This window comes from Macaca thibetana, chromosome 17, assembly GCF_024542745.1.
Source record: "Macaca thibetana thibetana isolate TM-01 chromosome 17, ASM2454274v1, whole genome shotgun sequence".
In the NCBI taxonomy this organism is placed as follows: Eukaryota; Metazoa; Chordata; class Mammalia; order Primates; family Cercopithecidae; genus Macaca; species Macaca thibetana.
In genome coordinates this window covers 74,339,034-74,356,543 of record NC_065594.1, presented here as the reverse complement: position 1 = coordinate 74,356,543, position 17,510 = coordinate 74,339,034, and the positions used below count along the sequence as shown (strand labels likewise).

The following is a 17,510-nucleotide window of genomic DNA, read 5'->3' as shown; positions in this document are numbered from 1 at the left end:
ATTATTATCCCCTTTTGTTTCAGCCTTTTGCTCTAATGATATTCAAATTTTACCCTCTAACCTAAGGAATGAAGTGTTGGTCATACCCCATGCAATAAGTTGGAAGGCTAAGAAGGGAAAAGTCTGGGGCGAACTACAAGGATGCAAACTTTAGATGCTGATCAGAGATGCCCAGAGCTTCATCTTATTAGTGCTGTCCTCCTTCCCCGGACTTTGAGAAAGCAGGGAGCTTTGTGCAACTGACAGAAATCCCGCGGTGGTATGCACTTCCTGACATCATGGCTGCTGATTCACCTTTAGGACTTGCCAGCTTCGGTTGATTTTGTCTTAATGCTGTTAAATTTGTGAAATAAGCCAGCTTTTTAAATGTGAGATTTCTTCTAAATTCCTGGAAATCAGCTAATTCATGTATTTTCTTTCTTTCCTTCCTTCCTTCCTTCCTTCCTTCCTCCTTCTTTCTTTCTTCCTTTTCTTTCTTTCTTCCTTTTCTTTCTTTCTCTTTCTTTCTTTCTTTTCTTTTCTTTTCTTTTCTTTTCTTTTCTCTCTCTATCTCTCTCTCTTTCTCTCTCTCTCTCTCTCTCTCTCTCTCTCTCTGTCTCTCTGTCTCTCTTTTCTTTTCTTTTTTCTTTTTTTTTTTTTTGACAGAGTCTTGCTCTGTCGCCCAGGCTGGAGTGCAATGGCGTGATCTCGGCTCACTGCAACCTCCACCTCCCAGTTCAAGCCATTCTCCTGCCTCAGCCTCTGCAGTAGCTGGGACTACGTGCATGTATCACCATGCCTGGCTACTTTTTGTACTTTTAGTAGAGATGAGGTTTCACCATGTCGGCCAGTCTGGTCTCGAACTCCAGACCTCAAGTGATCTGCCTGCCTTGGCCTCCCAAAGTGCCGGGATTACAGGTGGTGAGCCACTGGGCCCGGCCATGTATTTATTTTGGTTTCATCTTTAGCTTGCTGTGTATTTCCTTCCTCTCTAAATCAAAGAACTGTTCTGTGTCATCCCTTTTTGTGGGCGTGAAGCGGGCACAGGAGGAGACACCTCTGCGATCCTGGGAGGAAGGAGTGTGTGCATGAGTCTGCTAGTGCTGCCATAACCAAGTCCCACAGACTAGGCAGCTTAAACACTGAAATTCACCCTCCCACAGTTCTGGAGGCTGGATGGCTGAGATCAGGGAGTCGGTTTCCTCTGAGGCCTCTCTCCTTGGCTTGCAGATCGCTGTCTTCTCCCTGTGTCTTCATGTGGTTTTCCTTCCAAAACTGTGTCCAAATTTCCTCCTCTTTTGAGGACACCAGTCATATTGGATTAGGGCCTACTCTAAGGACCTCATTTACCCTTAATTACCTCTTTAAAGGCACTATCTCCAAATATAGTCACATACTAGGTATACTGGGGGCTAGGACTTGGGGTAACACAGTTTAGCTCGTTGCAGTATGCAACGTATTTCACGTCCTGTTTCGTTGCTGGGAATATGTCTAGGAAACTCTCTAGTACTTAGACCACTGGGAGATAGAAACATTTAAGAGAAGACCACGGGAGGAAAATGGGCTTTCTTTGCCTTTGTGTAAGCACCTTCATCTTCTCTTCCATTCAAATTTCAGAGTACAAATTCGGAAATTTCTTCCAAACGACATAAACCCACTTCCCTTTCCATCTGTCTGTTTTGTGAACTAGGAAACTTTGCCGGCTATAACTGTGGAGACTGCAAGTTCGGCTGGACCGGCCCCAACTGCGATCGGAAGAAACCGCCAGTGATTCGGCAGAACATCCATTCCTTGAGTCCTCAGGAGAGAGAGCAGTTCTTGGGCGCCTTAGATCTCGCGAAGAAGAGCGTACACCCCGACTACGTGATCACCACGCAACACTGGCTGGGCCTGCTTGGGCCCGATGGGACCCAGCCGCAGTTTGCCAACTGCAGTGTTTATGATTTTTTTGTGTGGCTGCATTATTATTCTGTTAGAGATACATTATTAGGTGGGTTTTTTCTTTGGCTGAAAGTATATTATTATAGATTTTGTTTGGGTTGAGGGTATGGCAGTGGGAAGTAATTTCATGCAAGTTAATTAACAAGAGAGCAACCTCAAGGCAGCCTTAGGTTTATGAAAGTCGTAGAATCATCAAATACTGCCTGGAGTTAGAAAGACGCAGTTTCTTCCTGCGCATTGGCTGCAGACACTTTAAATGTTCTCTCCTCTACTGTATCTTCTTGGTTCAAAGGGTAAACTCTTCTCTGTGAAGCTGTTAATCATCAAAAGCGTGAGTTGGTGAGGTGAAGGTGAATTCCTTTTGATTTCAGAAGAAAATATTTGCAAATCTGGCCATGGAAGCCCTCTCTGACCTTTTCTCCAAATTAGAGGAATTAACTGAACATGTGCCAAGGCACATGAAGCTGCTTTGTGCGGAATTAGAGTGCTCATGTTGGAAGTGGGTATCTTGTTAAACTCACATGATAGATCAACTTCGGGTGGATTTTAGGCAGTCTATCACATGATTGACATTCAGATAATCATTTATGGTCCTCCTACATGGTCCAGAACCCCCCAGTTTCTTGGAGCTGTATTGTCAAGGAAAAGTACAAGCTTAGCCAGAGCAATGTAGAGTTTCTGCTGCTTAGCTATTTGCAACACAGTCATGTTGGATGCTTGAGAAATTGGTGACCTGCCCTTCTAGGTCTTAAAAATTGGGGCCTGTGGCCAGGCGCAGTGGCTCAAGCCTGTAATCCCAGCACTTTGGGAGGCCAAGATGGGCGGATCACAAGGTCAGGAGATCGAGACCATCCTGGCTAACACGGTGAAACCCCGTCTCTACTAAAAAAAATACAAAAAACTAGCTGGGCGAGGTGGCGGGCGCCTGTAGTCCGAGCTACTCCGGAGGCTGAGGCAGGAGAATGGTGTAAACCTGGGAGGCGGAGCTTGCAGTGAGCTGAGATCCGGCCACTGCACTCCAGCCTGGGTGACAGAGCGAGACTCTGCCTCAAAAAAAAAAAAAAAAAAAAAAAGAGAGAAAAAAATGGGGGCCTGGATAGGACTTGGAATGAGGTAGTTGTCTGTTACAAACTTCGTGGATCAAGTAGGTTCAGCTTTGTCCTTATTTTTCAGTCAAAGGAAAGCCACAGACACCAATGTATTCTAGGAGGGCTTGACTCTGTCCTAGATTCTTCTCATAGCAGTCCTTGAATGCATGGCTGTACGTGCCCCTGTCCCCATTTTTGGGGTCCTTCATTGGGGTCAGGATGAATGAAGACATCAAGCTCACTTTGAAGAGCGAGATTCTGATTTGGACACGTTCATCCCTCTGCTCATCACTTGTTCCTGTTCACTTGATACCCTCTTGTGGTTGGGTTCTGAGAATTTGAAACCTTGCTCTGGATTAAACATGAAACAGGGCTGTGTAGCCAACATCAGGGACAGCAGTGCTTTTCTCAGTGTGAGTCTTTTAAAACTTGCCTTACAGGTAAGCATCTGTCTTTCTTTATCGATAGATAAGGAGGCTCTTTTGGCTATAAACCTTTATAGTTTTCCTGTCATCACTCTGAGGAATTTTTGCTTTATGAGAGGGTAGTCTCTCAAGAGGAAAAGAAAATGATAGTTTCTGGTCATAGCTAGGAATTAAATTTATATTCATGTCTGTTCAACTCTCTGAAGTTATTATAGGTATTTTGAACAAGAACTAAAGTTAGCTAAAGTTTCTACATAACTATCAAAGCTGTTATGAAAAAGGGAAGAAGGATGGACCAGGCAGTAAGGAGGTCATTAAATCGTCCAGAGCTTTTCACTAAAATTGGCAGTTCCAATGTCCAGCCTAAATGGCTTGAATGTATTTTTCTCTCTTCTGGTCTTAGCGAGAATGCTTGTCAGCTAGTAGTTATAACAGATTGATGGGTGAGGCAAAATACGTGAAAGTTCTTTTTGGTTGCATAAATACTGCATTAGGACTAAGTGCAGTAGAAGTGACGATATTATTAATCCCTCCCTTTTAAATTTATACCTTTGTGAAGCATAGGCTAGCAAATGCCTTTTACAAATATATTTCATTTAGGTCTTAATGATCTATTCTTTTGGATAGTTTATTTCACCTGAATGGATTGTTGCTTACAAATTAAATATGTATCGGGGGCTGAAAGTCACCTGAATTTCCTGGATCTCTGCTAGAAATCAACCTTTTGATAGATAAAGGATGGTTTATCCTAAAAGTACTAGTTACTTCTGAAATTCATGTCATTGCTGTTGCTTTTGGAGAGAGAAATAACAACAGACTTTTTTCTTACTACCATAAAACATCATGGACTTACTGGCTCTATAGATACAGCCTAGGTAAGATTTAACATTTAAAAAATTCTATTCTGTCATCTCTAATATGTTTCCCAATTGTTTCAGGACCAGGACGCCCCTACAAGGCCATAGATTTCTCACATCAAGGACCTGCTTTTGTTACCTGGCACAGGTACCATTTGTTGTGTCTGGAAAGAGATCTCCAGGTAGGTCAAAACTATGCATTTAGTACTTTTATCTTTTTTAAAAAAAATTTATTGTATATATTTAAGCCATACAATGTGGGTTTTGATATACTTATCTTGATGTTCATATAAGGTTAGTGATTAGTGCACTAAAGCAAGTTAACATACCCAGCATCACATAGAGATACCTCTTTGTGTGTGTGTGGTAAGAGTACCTAAGGTCTACTCTCTTGGCAAATTACCAGTACACAATACAACCTTAACTATAGTCTCAGACCTCTAGACTTATTTATCCTACATAACTGCAACTTTGTACCTTTCAGTCTACTTCTTCCCATTTCTCCCAGTCCCTTGTAACTACTATGTAGCTCTCTTTCTATGTATTCATTGTTTCTTTTTCTTTTTTCTTCTTTTCTTTAGATCCCACATGTAAGTGAGATCATACAGTGTTTTCCTTTCTGTGTCTGGCTTATTTCACTTGGCATAATGTCTTCTAGATTCATCTGTGTTGTTGCAAATGGCAGGATCTCCTTTTAAAAGGCTGAATAATATTCCATTGTATACAGTATATATATGTATATTACATATATAATATACACACACTGATTATATATATAAAATATATGTATTTTGTGTATATATAATATACACACACTGATTTATGTCACAGTTTCTTCATTTATCCATCTGGTACTCTTAGTCTTGGTAGACATTTGGTTGAGATACATATCAGTCTTTGCCTTGTATGCTTTCTTGTTGTATCTGATGGCATGGATTAAATGACTAGGCCTGCCCTTTGCTTTTAGCGACTCATTGGCAATGAGTCTTTTGCTTTGCCCTACTGGAACTTTGCCACTGGGAGGAACGAGTGCGATGTGTGTACAGACCACCTGTTTGGAGCAGCGAGACCAGACGATCCGACTCTGATTAGTCAGAACTCAAGATTCTCCAGCTGGGAAACTGTCTGTGATAGGTAATGGCTCCTATACCTGCAATGGTGTCCAGAGATAGTCTCTTCTGATGTCTGAGACATGGAGAAGTCACTTTATAGTTCTGTTTCTTAGGCATGTGGTATCCTATTTACATGTTTCTGAAAACAGTTTTCCTATGGGAGGCGGGATTTCAAAAATTCTAAGCTCTTTAATTAATAGATATATCAAAATCACATTTGTGAATTGATTATGCTTGGTCGTCATTCATTTTGAAATCAGGTTCGTTTTATCAGGTTAGTGAAAATGTAATTGCGGTTTTTGCAATTTTGCAAGAAGTAACAACAAAAACTGCAATTACTTTTACACCAACCTAATCAAATTAAGAGTAGTTCTTGCATTCAGTCAACATTTGCTAAGCACCACCGTATCCTACGTGATGTAGTTACTGCCGAGAACACAAAGATGAGTTAAATAAAACCTCCCTTTTGAATATTATCTTGTATTAACAAAGATAGATTTCTTGTAAGTAAATTACAATTGAGTGTGAGAAACACTGTAATAGATGTATACACAAAGACAAGAAGAGAGTCTGGGCAAGTCCCAAAGAGGCAGAGATGGTGGTTCTGAGAAGGGAAGGGGCACAGGCCTTAGTCAGGTGTAGAGGAGGTGAGGGGAGTGTGGGAGGGCAGTGGGTGGGTCCTTGGTAGAGGGAACATCATGCGTGAAGCTAGATAATTCTCTGGAAACAGCCTGATATGGCTGAGCCATGGGATGCTGGTGAGTTGAGGAGGACAGGGGCTTGGGGACAGCCAGGGAAGGATGGTCTCTGACATGCTAAAGACTTCACACACAGGTCAGTGGCCTGGCCTGCAGCCCATGAAGAGTTCTGTCCTCAAAGACTCCTTGAATTTGTTTCTCTGTCCTGGACCACATTTCAGCAAAAAATTTCCCAAGAGGCTCCTCACCTTCCTTTATTCATTTTTTCCCTCCAAAATCCATGTCCCCCCTCCCCCCGCCCCTCTTTATTTTGAAACGGGGTCTCACTCTGTCACCAGGCTGGAGTGCAGTGGTGTGATCTCGGCTCACTGCAACCTCTGACTCGATTCTCCTGCCTCAGCCTCCTGAGTAGCTGGGATTACAGATTTGTGCCACCACGCCTGGCTAATATTTGTATTTTTAGTAGAGATGGGGTTTCACCATGTTGGCCAGGGTGGTCTTGATCTCCTGACCTCATGATCCGCCCGCCTCGGCCTCCCAAAGTGCTGGGATTACAGGCCTGAGCCACCACGTCTGGCCTCAGAATCCCTGTGTTTTAAACCCCACTGCTCTACTTTCCTCCCAGGTCCTTAGACTGCTCCAGGGCACAGAGCTCAGGCTTCCCCTGCCCCCAGGCTTCACTGCCAACACCCTGAGCCTGGGCAGGTATGCGTTTTGAGGGGCCCATGCCCAGCTAGCAGGGACTTCGTCTTCCACATCCTGTGCTTCTCCTCCGGTGCTCAGAACAGTGCTCCACGAGTAGGGACATCATCAGTGCTCTTTCCGTGACTGAGCTTAATTCCGTCAAGCGCTGTTTCCCACCGTACTTTGGAGTAGTAGAGGATGGTACGTGAACAGAGATTTCTGTCATCAAGCAAATTTACAGAGGGCTGAGTTTAAAAGGTTTTTAAATTTTTAGAATGTCTTCAAGCCTTCCATAGATAAATGTGTTATGCTTTTTCAAGAGGAGCCTAACCTTCCCTGACCCTGGAGCTCTTACTTCACGGGGCATCCCATGGGAATCCACTTTGGGAACTGCTGCCTGGGAGCCCTTGGAGACCTTTCTTAGCTTAGGGTTTAGGTCCTGGCCTCTTTCATCCCTGTGGATGTGCTGATTCTGTTCTCACATACTCAGTTCTACCCCTAATCATGAAAACCCTCACAATAACATCTTTAAATTTTTATCTCTACCAGTGAAATAATGGTCTGCCCTTTGGGAGACCAAGGTGTGAGGATTGCTTGAGGCCAAGACTTCGAGACAAGCCTGGGCAATGTAGTGAAACCCTGTCTCTACAAAAAGTTTAAAAAGTTAGCCCAGCTAACTTTTGACTTATAGGCGCAGTGGCTCACGCCTATAATCTCAGCACTTTGGGAGGCCGAGGCGGGAGGATCATCTGAGGTCAGGAGTTTGAGACCAGCCTGACCAACATGGTGAAACCCTGTCTCTACTTAAAATACATAAATTAGCTGGGCATGATGGTATGAGCCTGTAGTCCCAGCTACTCAGGAGGCTGGGGCAGGAGAATTGCTTGAACTCAGGAGGCGGAGGTTGCAGTGCGCCATTGCACTCCAGCCTGGGCTACAGAGTGAGACTCCGTCTCAAAAAAACAAAAATAAAACACAAAAATGGGCCAGTTGTGGTGATGTGCACCTGTAGTCCCAGCTACTAGGAAGGCTGAGGCGGGGGGATTGCTTGATCCCAGGAGTTCAAGGCTGCAGTCAGCTGTGATAGTGCCACTGCACTCTAGCCTGTACAACAGAGTGAGACCCTATCTCTAAATAAAAAATAAAAAAATAAATAGAAAGAAAGAAACACTATTCTGATGGTGGAATCCAGGCCACAGCAGGCATGTAGGATATAATGTCTTATGGACATGGGACCTTCTCAGTCCGTGCTGAGCACATAAGTATCGATACTCTACTACCTTGGAACATTTTCCAACGCAACGTTTCTTCTAGTATCTCCCCTTTGTGTACTTTCATCTGCTTTTACTCTGACCTCCCCTGTTTGCCTTCAATTTGCCTAAAATACTTTCGTAACTTTACATGTCACTTCTGCCAAAACTAGCTTAGCTCAACATAATATGAACCATCCTATTCTCCCTTCAGTTACTCAAATTTCAAATGCACACAATAGAAGTCATTTTGCCTTGTAAACCCTTCACTGTCTTTCCAACAGAATGGTAATGATTATTCATATTTATACCCATGTCCATATTTTGCGCATCTCCATTTTTGGAATTTCTCAACCCATAATGGCTTTCAGGTATAGTACTTTTTACCACATATTGTTAACTCTGGTAAAGTAATTGTAATAAAATTTTACCATGATTGTGCCCCTGATTGGTTTGCTTGGCACAAATTTATAATACCATCCACAAGTTAAGACATATTACTTTTTGTTTTTGTTTTTGTTTTGTTTTTCTTCTTCAGACAGGGTCTCACTCTGTCACCAAGGCTGGAGGGCAGTGACATGATCTCTGCTCACTGCAGCCTCCGTCTCCTGGGTTCAAGCGATTCTCCTGCCTCAGCCTCCTGAGTAGTTGGGGCAACAGGTTCACGCTACCACGCCCAGCTAATTTTTGTATTTTTAGTAGAGTCGAGGCTTTGCCATATTGGCCAAATTGGTCTCGAGCTCCTGGCCTCACGGGATCCACCTGCTTTAGCCTCCCAAAGAACTAGGATTACAGACATGAGCCGTCGCACCCAGCCAAGACATATTATTTTAAATCTTATTACAAATCTTAGCTTGGATGACTACAACCACCGGGTCACCTTGTGCAATGGAACCTATGAAGGTTTGCTGAGAAGAAATCAAATGGGAAGAAATAGTGTGAAATTGCCAACCTTCAAAAACATACGAGATTGCCTGTCTCTCCGGAAGTTTGACAATCCTCCCTTCTTCCAGAACTCTACCTTCAGTTTCAGGTGGGTGCTCTGAGCGCGGCTGGACCTGTGTGTACAGTACAGGTTTTCATGCATCTGGTTGTAATGAACTGGAAGGAAACCCAGGTTTTGGGGGTTGACTACGAAGCTAAGTGATGGAGAGAGGCTTAGTAAGAGAAGTTAGCAAGAGATTGGTGTGAGGAAAGTCTTTACCCATCTACTATGACTAACAATGTGGTTTTAATGCTTTCTAACTTAGCTGTTGAAAACCATCTTTTGTATTTCTAATTGCTGTACATCAATAGGTCCAGTCTTCGGAACCAGGGTATTTCATTAAATATAGTGTTTTCTCAATGCCCATACTCTTTCTCTTTTCTTTCTTATTTTTTAAAATGTTGATATTAGAAATTTATCAGCCATACACCTTAATAGTGGGGTCTGAGATCTCAGAGGAGTATCGCAGACTAAATTCAACTCAAATCATAGCACAGCAATGACATTACAATACTTAACATTTAAAGACCACTATTAATCTTCCACTACATGTTGGGCATGGTGCTCATGCCTGTAATCCTACTGCTTTGGGAGACCAATGAGGGAGGACTGCTTGAGTCCAGGAGTTTGAGACCACCTGGGCAACACAGCAAGACCCTGTCTCTACAATAAATTAAAAAGCAGCCAGGTGTGGTGGTATGTACCTGTAGAGGCGGGCCCAGAATTTAAGCACATCTCAAAATCACTAAAGAAAAACATATTTCATGCCCTGCTCCCAGAGTTTCTGATTCAGTAGGTGTAGGCTGTGTCTTAACAATTTGCATTTCTAAGCAAATCCCAAATGATGCTAGTTAAGGTGTTCTGAGCACTGCATTTTGAGAACAACTCCCCTAACTCAAACATATAGGAAATGCAATCTATTTTAATAGCACTTTTGTCACAATGAAAAATTAATTCATCCTCCTTTTCAAAACAGCCTTAAATGTTATCCTTCCCCCACCTTTGACATTACTCTGAAGGCTGTGTCCAACCCCAACAGACTCTGAGCCACGCTACACTTAGCAGAACCTCTACATGTGAGTTCAGCCTACCCTGCCCTGGTCCCATACAAGTTGTCTTCTTTAAACACAGTTAAGAGAGAGAGAGAATCCAGTTTTGCAGAAGATCTTTAATCTATCTACCACCCCCTTTTTGGACCCATCTTTGTTTAAAATCTTATTTATAAATGTATTTCTCATAATTCTTAAAGTCTTTTTATGGTGGTAGAATTTTTTTTTTCTTTTTTGTAGAGCCAGGGTCTTGCTGTGTCACCCAGGATAGAGTGCAGTGGCACAATCATGGCTAACTGTAACCTCAAACTCCTGGGCTCAAGTGATCCTCCTACCTCAGCCTACTGAGTAGCTGGACCTTCAGTCAAGCTGAAGGTCTATTTGGTTGAGAAATATAAATATCAGATTAAATGTTAAAAAAATATTGATCGCAATCATGTGCTGGGCATGGTACTGAACCCTGGCAATAAATATGTGAAGAAAACACAGAACCTGCTCTCCAAAGGTATGAGAGACAGGTATGAAGGTTGTCACACAGTACACAAAAGAGATATAATTCAGAAATAGCATTGATTAGGAGTTCTCTCCCCTTACAGAGGATTATTGTTAAAGTTTGGGGCTAATTCTTGGTGAATTTGTTATGACAGAGCTTCCCATATACCTACCCAATCTCAAATTAGAAAACTATCATCTAGGCTGAAAATGACAAAAAAGAGACCTTTATCAGTCTTTGTCTGTTGTCACTGATATACTTGTTTCTCCCAGGAATGCCTTGGAAGGGTTTGATAAAGCCGATGGGACTCTGGATTCTCAAGTGATGAGCCTTCATAATTTGGTTCATTCCTTCTTGAACGGGACAAACGCTTTGCCACATTCAGCTGCCAATGATCCCATTTTTGTGGTATGTCAAAGACTCAGAATGCATGAAAAGTTTCTAGATAATATGTCAGATTTACTTTTTTCCATACAATTAAGATTTGGCGGTGTTTTATTCTCTGTTGAACAACGTGATGTGTGCAAATGTAAATTAATTTCCATCTATACCATAGAGATGGTTAGGTGGCATTTGAAGGCCCTACTCAGAACCCATGCTTCAGGGATGGTTCACTTTTGGATGATCTTAGACAAGAGTTTATAATTCCACTGGTGAATTCGTAAGTTAGCATAATAATAAATGATTTTCATTGGCTAAATGAGTGTTGTTGAGGTCCATTAGTCCACACAAACCACCTTCAATGTGTTACCTGTAGGAAAGAGAGGTTCTGTTAGCCAGAAAAGGGGAGGAGAATGGAGAGGGCATGCTGGACATTTAAACCTCCTATGCCAACTTGAGTGAGCTTTACTTGAGAAAGAAGAAAAGCAGCCCCTGATATCCAAGAGCTGGCCTGGTGCTATCAACCAGGTGTTGATGTCCCCCATTGGACATAAACAATCTCGTAGAACATCGATGGCAGACAAGGCCACTCTGTGCCCATGATGGATCAGGACAAAAATAAGACAACTCCATAACCGTGTCTGAGCACAGACAAATTATGAACATTGTCCAAGTCACAAGATGCATGACATCCCCTTTCCTGGCTAATATAAGCAAAAAATGACAAATGCCTTCACTGACGGCATTAATACAAAAACTCACATTTGAGGCAATTTAATTTGTTAATCGATTCATACCTCTGACGTGTAATAATACAGACAGTAAACAAGATTGCTGTTGACTGTGCGGGAGCCTCACCGTTGTTTAAATTTCAGTGTGATGAACTCCTTTGGTATATCAGTTAATTTCTGTCTCACTTTAAAACAAAAGAAGAAAACTGCCGGGCATGGTGGTTCATGACTGTAATCTCAGTACCTTGGGAGGCTGAGGAGTTCCAGACCAGCCTGGGCAACATTGTGAGACCTTTTCTCTACCAAAAAACTTTATAAATTAGCTGGGCATGGTAGCATGCACCTGTGGTCCCAGCTACTTGGGAGGCTGTGGTGGGAGGATCACTTGAGCCTGGGAGGTTGAGGCTGCAGTGAGTCATGATCGTGCCACTGCACCCCAGCCTGGGCAACAGGGTGAGACCCTGTTTGAAAAACAAAAACAAACTGAACAAAACTTGACAATAACATTGTAAATTTTACATTTCTGAACTTTTTTAGTGTTTTTGTTTGTTTTTTGAGACGGAATCTTGCTCCATTGCCCAGGCTGGAGTGCAGTGGCGCTATCTCAGCTCACTGCAACCTCTGCCTCCCGGGTTCAAGTGATTCTTCTGCCTCAGCCTCCCAAGTAGTTGGGACTACAGGTGCACGCTACCATGCCCGGTTAATTTTTGTATATTTACTGGAGACAAGGTTTCACCATATTGGCCAGGCTGGTCTCGAACTCCTGACCTCCTGATCTGCCTGCCTCAGCCTCCCAAAGTGCTGGGATTACAGGTATGAGCCACTGGGCCCAGCCTTTAGTTTTTAGAATATGTTCATCCCCTGGTGAACTTTTCTAAGACAAACAAAATGAGGAAGAATGAGTCAGGACCACACTGTTCAGCTGCCCTAGTCAATGCTCTCCAGTCTGTGACCTCTAGGAACACAGTGTAGTTGAATACATTGGTCTGTTACTCCTTGCAGGGAGAGAATGGAGGACTGTGGAGAGTCTCAGCTGGTGGGTGCTGGAAAAGACAGAAAGGATTTGGGCTTGTGCCAGGTGGTTTGGGGAGGACTTTTGGAAGCCTTGCTCTGAATCGGATGTTGTCAGGAAGCAGGGGTAAGCTTCCTGATTCGATGATTGGGTGTCTTGTTAGAGTAATTATATGTGTATATGGGGCAGACTAGACTGAGGTTAAAGCCATAGTTGGTAAAACAGCAGCAGATGCTCACATTAGCCGGGAAAGGGGATGTCATGCGTCTTGTGTCTTGGACAATGTTCATAATTTGTCTGTGCTCAGACATTATGGGGTTTTCTTGTTTTTGTCCTGATCCGTCATGGTTACTATGTGAGGACACAGCTAGAAGGCTCAGGAAGAGCGTCTTCACCAGGAACCAAATCAGCTGGCACCTTGGTCTCAGACGTCCTGGCCTCTACAACTGTGGCATATAAATTTTTGTTGCTTAAGCCATCTAATCTGTGGTCTTTCGTTATGGCAGCTTGAGCAGACTAAGACACATTGCTAAGATTAACATTAAGGCAAGGAAAATTCTGGAAAAAAAACAGAGTCTTTGGATACCATACAGTCTGAATAACAATATAAACTCAAAATATAATATATTCAGAGTGGCCTTGTCTGCTGTCGATATTCTATGAAATTGTTAATGTCTGATAGGAGGACATCAAGGCCTCGTGGATAGTGCCAGGCCAGCTCTTGAATGTCAGGGACTGCTTTTCTAAGTACAGGTCACTCAAGTTGTCGTAAGAGACTTAGACAACATAAACATTCTTGTTTCAGTAGCCAATCCCTAACAGTGCTTCTGCTTTACAGATACTAAACTCACCATCGTCTATTTTAACCCTGTCTGTGTGTCTTCTGAGTTGCATGTCTTGAATAGATAGTTTTGGAGCAATTCCAAGAAGAAATTTCACCTCTTCTCCTTTCTTATTTTGCGAGTATTTTGAGTTTATATTGTTATTCAGTTAGATTGTATGGTATCCAGAGACTCTCTGTTTTTTTTTCCAGAATTTTCCTCGCCTTAATGTTAATCTTAGCAATGTGTCTTAGTCTGCTCAGGCTGCCATAACGAAAGACGACAGAGTGGATGAGTTAAGCAACAGAAATTTATATCCCACAGTTCTAGAGGCCAGGAGGTCTGAGACCGACGTGCCAGCTGATTTGGCTCCTGGTGAAGACGCTCTTCCTGAGCCTTCTAGCTGCGTCCTCATATAGTGGAGGGAGAGAGAGCATAAACTCTCTGATGCCTCTTTTTACGATAACACTAATCCAGGGCCCTACTGTTCTGACCTCATTAAACCTTAATGACCTCTTTCTAGGCTCTATCTCCAAATACAGTCACATTGTAGGTTAGGGCTTCAACATATGGATTTTGGGGAAACACAATTCAGTCTGTATATAGCATTTATAATGCATCGTCAAACCATCAGTTTATAGAAGTTTGTTTTTCTTTTCTTTTTTCTTTTTGAGATGGAGTCTCACTCTGTTGCCCAGGCTGGAATGCAGTGGTGCGATTTTGGCCCACCGCAACCTCCGCCTCCCGGGTTCAAGTGATTCTCCTACCTCAGCCTCCCGAGTAGCTGGCATTACAGGCACGTGCCACTGCACCTGCCTAATTTATGTATTTTGAGTAGAGACAAGGTTTCACCATGTTAGCCAGGCTGGTCTTGAACTCCTGACCTCAAGTGATCCTCTGGCCTCGGCCTCTCAAAGTGCTGAGATTATAGGCGTGAGCCACCGCGCCCAGCTGGAAGTTTGTTTTTCTAGACTTTTGGGAGGCTTCATGACTGATTACAAGTCAATCAGTTTTACTTGATACAGACCAGGGCAATCTTGGGAATGTATCTGAACCACATGGAGCTTCTGCTTCCCACTCTGCAACGTGTGGGTCTCGACCCGATCTGGCGGTGAAAATGTACTCAGTGAAGTGACTCTTAGTAGATTAGGACAACAGGAAACCGGTCTAGAGCCTGTCAAGTACAATACAAATGTTATCATAAAAATAATAACGTGCTTTATAATGGTCAGAATTAGAGAACCATATGTTAGGTTTAGATTTTCAAACCTTAATTAAGATTTCTTATCTTGTTCTCCAAAGCAGACAGTCATGCCCTAAGACGTTTTACTAATAAGCACAACGTCAGAAGTATTTCACAGGTGATTATTATTGTTACTCAACCCAGGTACAAAAAGAGGAGCTATGAAGAGGGAGAGTGAAGGTATAGCTTTCAGTGACTCTAAGCTTGCCTGATGGGTGTGAAGTAGCTTTCTGGGGCTCCTAGAGAGGTTAAAGCATAGTCAGGTGAGCTTCAAGAAATCTTGAGACGGAATTAGTTGGTAGAGTTGTTCTTTCCTTTGAAAAAATGTTTCTTTCCTCATATTTGCATAGTAGCAATAAATGAAAGGGTTGTCAGAAGTCTGAATTAATGGTCTAACAAGGTGGGGGCTTATTTAACAAGATGGGGGATTATCTGTAATGCCGCCACAGCGATCTTTGCTTTTCTCTAGAATGCCCGCCTTGTTCGATGATTCTAACTTGATGGTTCCGATCATTTTTTCTGGCTATCGTCTCAGCCATAGCTTATGCCAAGCATTTCTGGTGTCTGCTTTCTCAGCCATACATCCGTACATCTATTTATACTACACATCTCTAAGTATTTATTAAAACATACATTGTCAACTGTACAATTTATACACACAATTCATATTCATAAGGAAAAATGTCACAGTACTCCTTATCCAGTACTCCAATATGTTATAAGTAGAACAGCAGAATCCTCTGATAAATTAAGGATTATACCCCAACTCTTTCTCTCCTATTAAAAGTGATGCCAGTAATTTGATTTTCTGCATCCCAAGTCTCCAGGATTGCTAAACCTTATCTCCTTCTTTTGAACAAGCCCACTAAGTGGATGGAAATTGGCAACATTTTTCTGTAAATAGCCAGGTAGCAAATTTTTGGGCTTTGGAGCCAGATGTTCTCTGTTGTAACTACTGAATTCTGCCCCTGTAGCATGAAATCAGCCATAGATCATGCATAAACAAATGAATGTGGTGTTGCAATGAAACTTTATTTACAAAAATAGGTTGTAGGCTCTGTTAGGCCTTCAGGCTTTAATTTATCAACCTGTGGTGTAAAGGATTCACTGCTCTTCTTTGTATTAGTTTGTAGTAAGGATAGTAGGAATCTCTCTCTCCCTCCCTCTCTCTCTCTCTCTGTTTTTAAGAGACAGTCTCTCTCTGTTGCCAGGCTGAAACGCAGTGGCGTGATCATAGCTCACTGGAGCCTCGAACTTCTGGGCTCAAGTGATCCTCCTGCCTCAGCCTCCCAAGAAGCTAGGACTATAGCCACGTACCACCATGCCCAGCTTTTTTTTTTTTTTTTTTTTTTACTTTTTATTTTTGTAGAGATGAGGTCTTACTATGTTGCCTAGGCTGGCCTCAGAACTCCTAGCCTCAAGCAATCCTCCCACCTTGGCCTCCTAAAGCACTGGGTGAGCCACCATAGCTGGCCTGTAGTAGGGATATCCCTTTAGTCATATTTCTCCTTCTGCTTTAGGGTGGAAGCTCACATTGTAACTTAATGGATGAGAAATCCCGTGACTTAACATGGTTCAGAGATATAAGACATTTAATCATCTTTGTCTTTGTTGCTTTTAATGTACTTAATGTTAAAATTTTATTTTCTTTAGTAGTATGTGTAATATACAAATAAGTAAAAAGCCACAGCCTTTCGTTAAAGGCATAAATGAATAATGTTTTGGCACTAGTTCCAGAACTCACAGTTACTTCAGGCCATTTTCAAAGAGTTTTATGCTGAAGCCAATTCAGCTTTAAATGATTTTTCACATATTGAGATCCAGGTTAAAGCATTTCAGTTAACAGAGTTATAGCTTCTGGAATTTCAAATTCACGAGGCAATTCATGCAAATATATTGCACATGACATTTATTAAAATTATTTTTTGTGAAATCTCTTCAAGCAATAGAGCTACAAAATTGTATGTGATCACAATAATGAGAATAGAAGGCAGAACATTAAAGTGCAGGAAAAACTCCAAAGCAATCTCTAGTAATTCTTAAGGTAATTGAGGCAAATGCACACATTTATCATGGAAAATAAGATTAGGCCAGAGAAAAGCTAAGTGCTGTCTTCAATATTAAATTTAGATATAATCCAGAAAAGCAAAAAAAAAAAAAAAAAAAAAAAAAAAAAAGGAAACCAACAGACTTAAAGTTATTTAAATGCCAAGAAAGAAACTATGCTACGTAGTGGTAATTTCCTTCCAATTCCTAAAGATACTATTCTTAAGAGTATACTTGGATGTTATCCTTTTAAAAAGTATATTTGGTGAGTTCTAAGTTCCTTCAATTCCTCATTGACTGGGGGGGGTCCATAGGTTCCATGATAAATACTAAACAGCTCATGCCTGTTTTCCACCTTGTACATTGACATTCTGAATGGAATACAACATACAATAGTCTTATTACTCATCAGTGTGTAAAATAGGTTCATTAATTTAGAAATATGCAGCAGGAGAAAATGAATTTCTAAACCACACATAGCTGATGGACTACCCTAAGTTAACCCTGTAAGAGCCTTTCTGAGTCTGCTGTTCTAGGCTACAACAAAGTTAGTGAAATCAAAAGCTCACAATTACAGGTATAAATAATTCTGTGTTAGAGTGAGTTTAGTTGAAATGTTAAAAAAGAAGGATAGGTGTATCAGTCTGTTTTCATGCTGCTGATAAAGACATACCTGAGGCAGAGTAATTTATAGAGAAAAAGAGGTTTAATGGGC

The 17,510-nt window shown here is 41.9% G+C and overlaps 2 protein-coding genes across 3 annotated transcripts in view; one reads left to right on the top strand and one right to left on the bottom strand.

The window, feature by feature from the left end:
* The window catches only part of CLDN10 (claudin 10), a 1,179,064-nt gene that overhangs the window by 1,108,915 nt on the left and 52,639 nt on the right, over window positions 1-17,510 (bottom strand). The window lies entirely within an intron of this gene.
* DCT (dopachrome tautomerase) overlaps window positions 1-17,510 on the top strand; it is a 66,172-nt gene that overhangs the window by 33,118 nt on the left and 15,544 nt on the right. For both annotated transcript variants that reach the window (XM_050766554.1, XM_050766553.1), the window contains exons 2-6: window positions 1,670-1,969; window positions 4,372-4,472; window positions 5,258-5,424; window positions 8,888-9,067; window positions 10,834-10,969. In XM_050766554.1, the coding sequence (XP_050622511.1) occupies window positions 1,670-1,969; window positions 4,372-4,472; window positions 5,258-5,424; window positions 8,888-9,067; window positions 10,834-10,969 (884 nt within the window). The remainder of the gene's footprint in view (window positions 1-1,669; window positions 1,970-4,371; window positions 4,473-5,257; window positions 5,425-8,887; window positions 9,068-10,833; window positions 10,970-17,510) is intronic.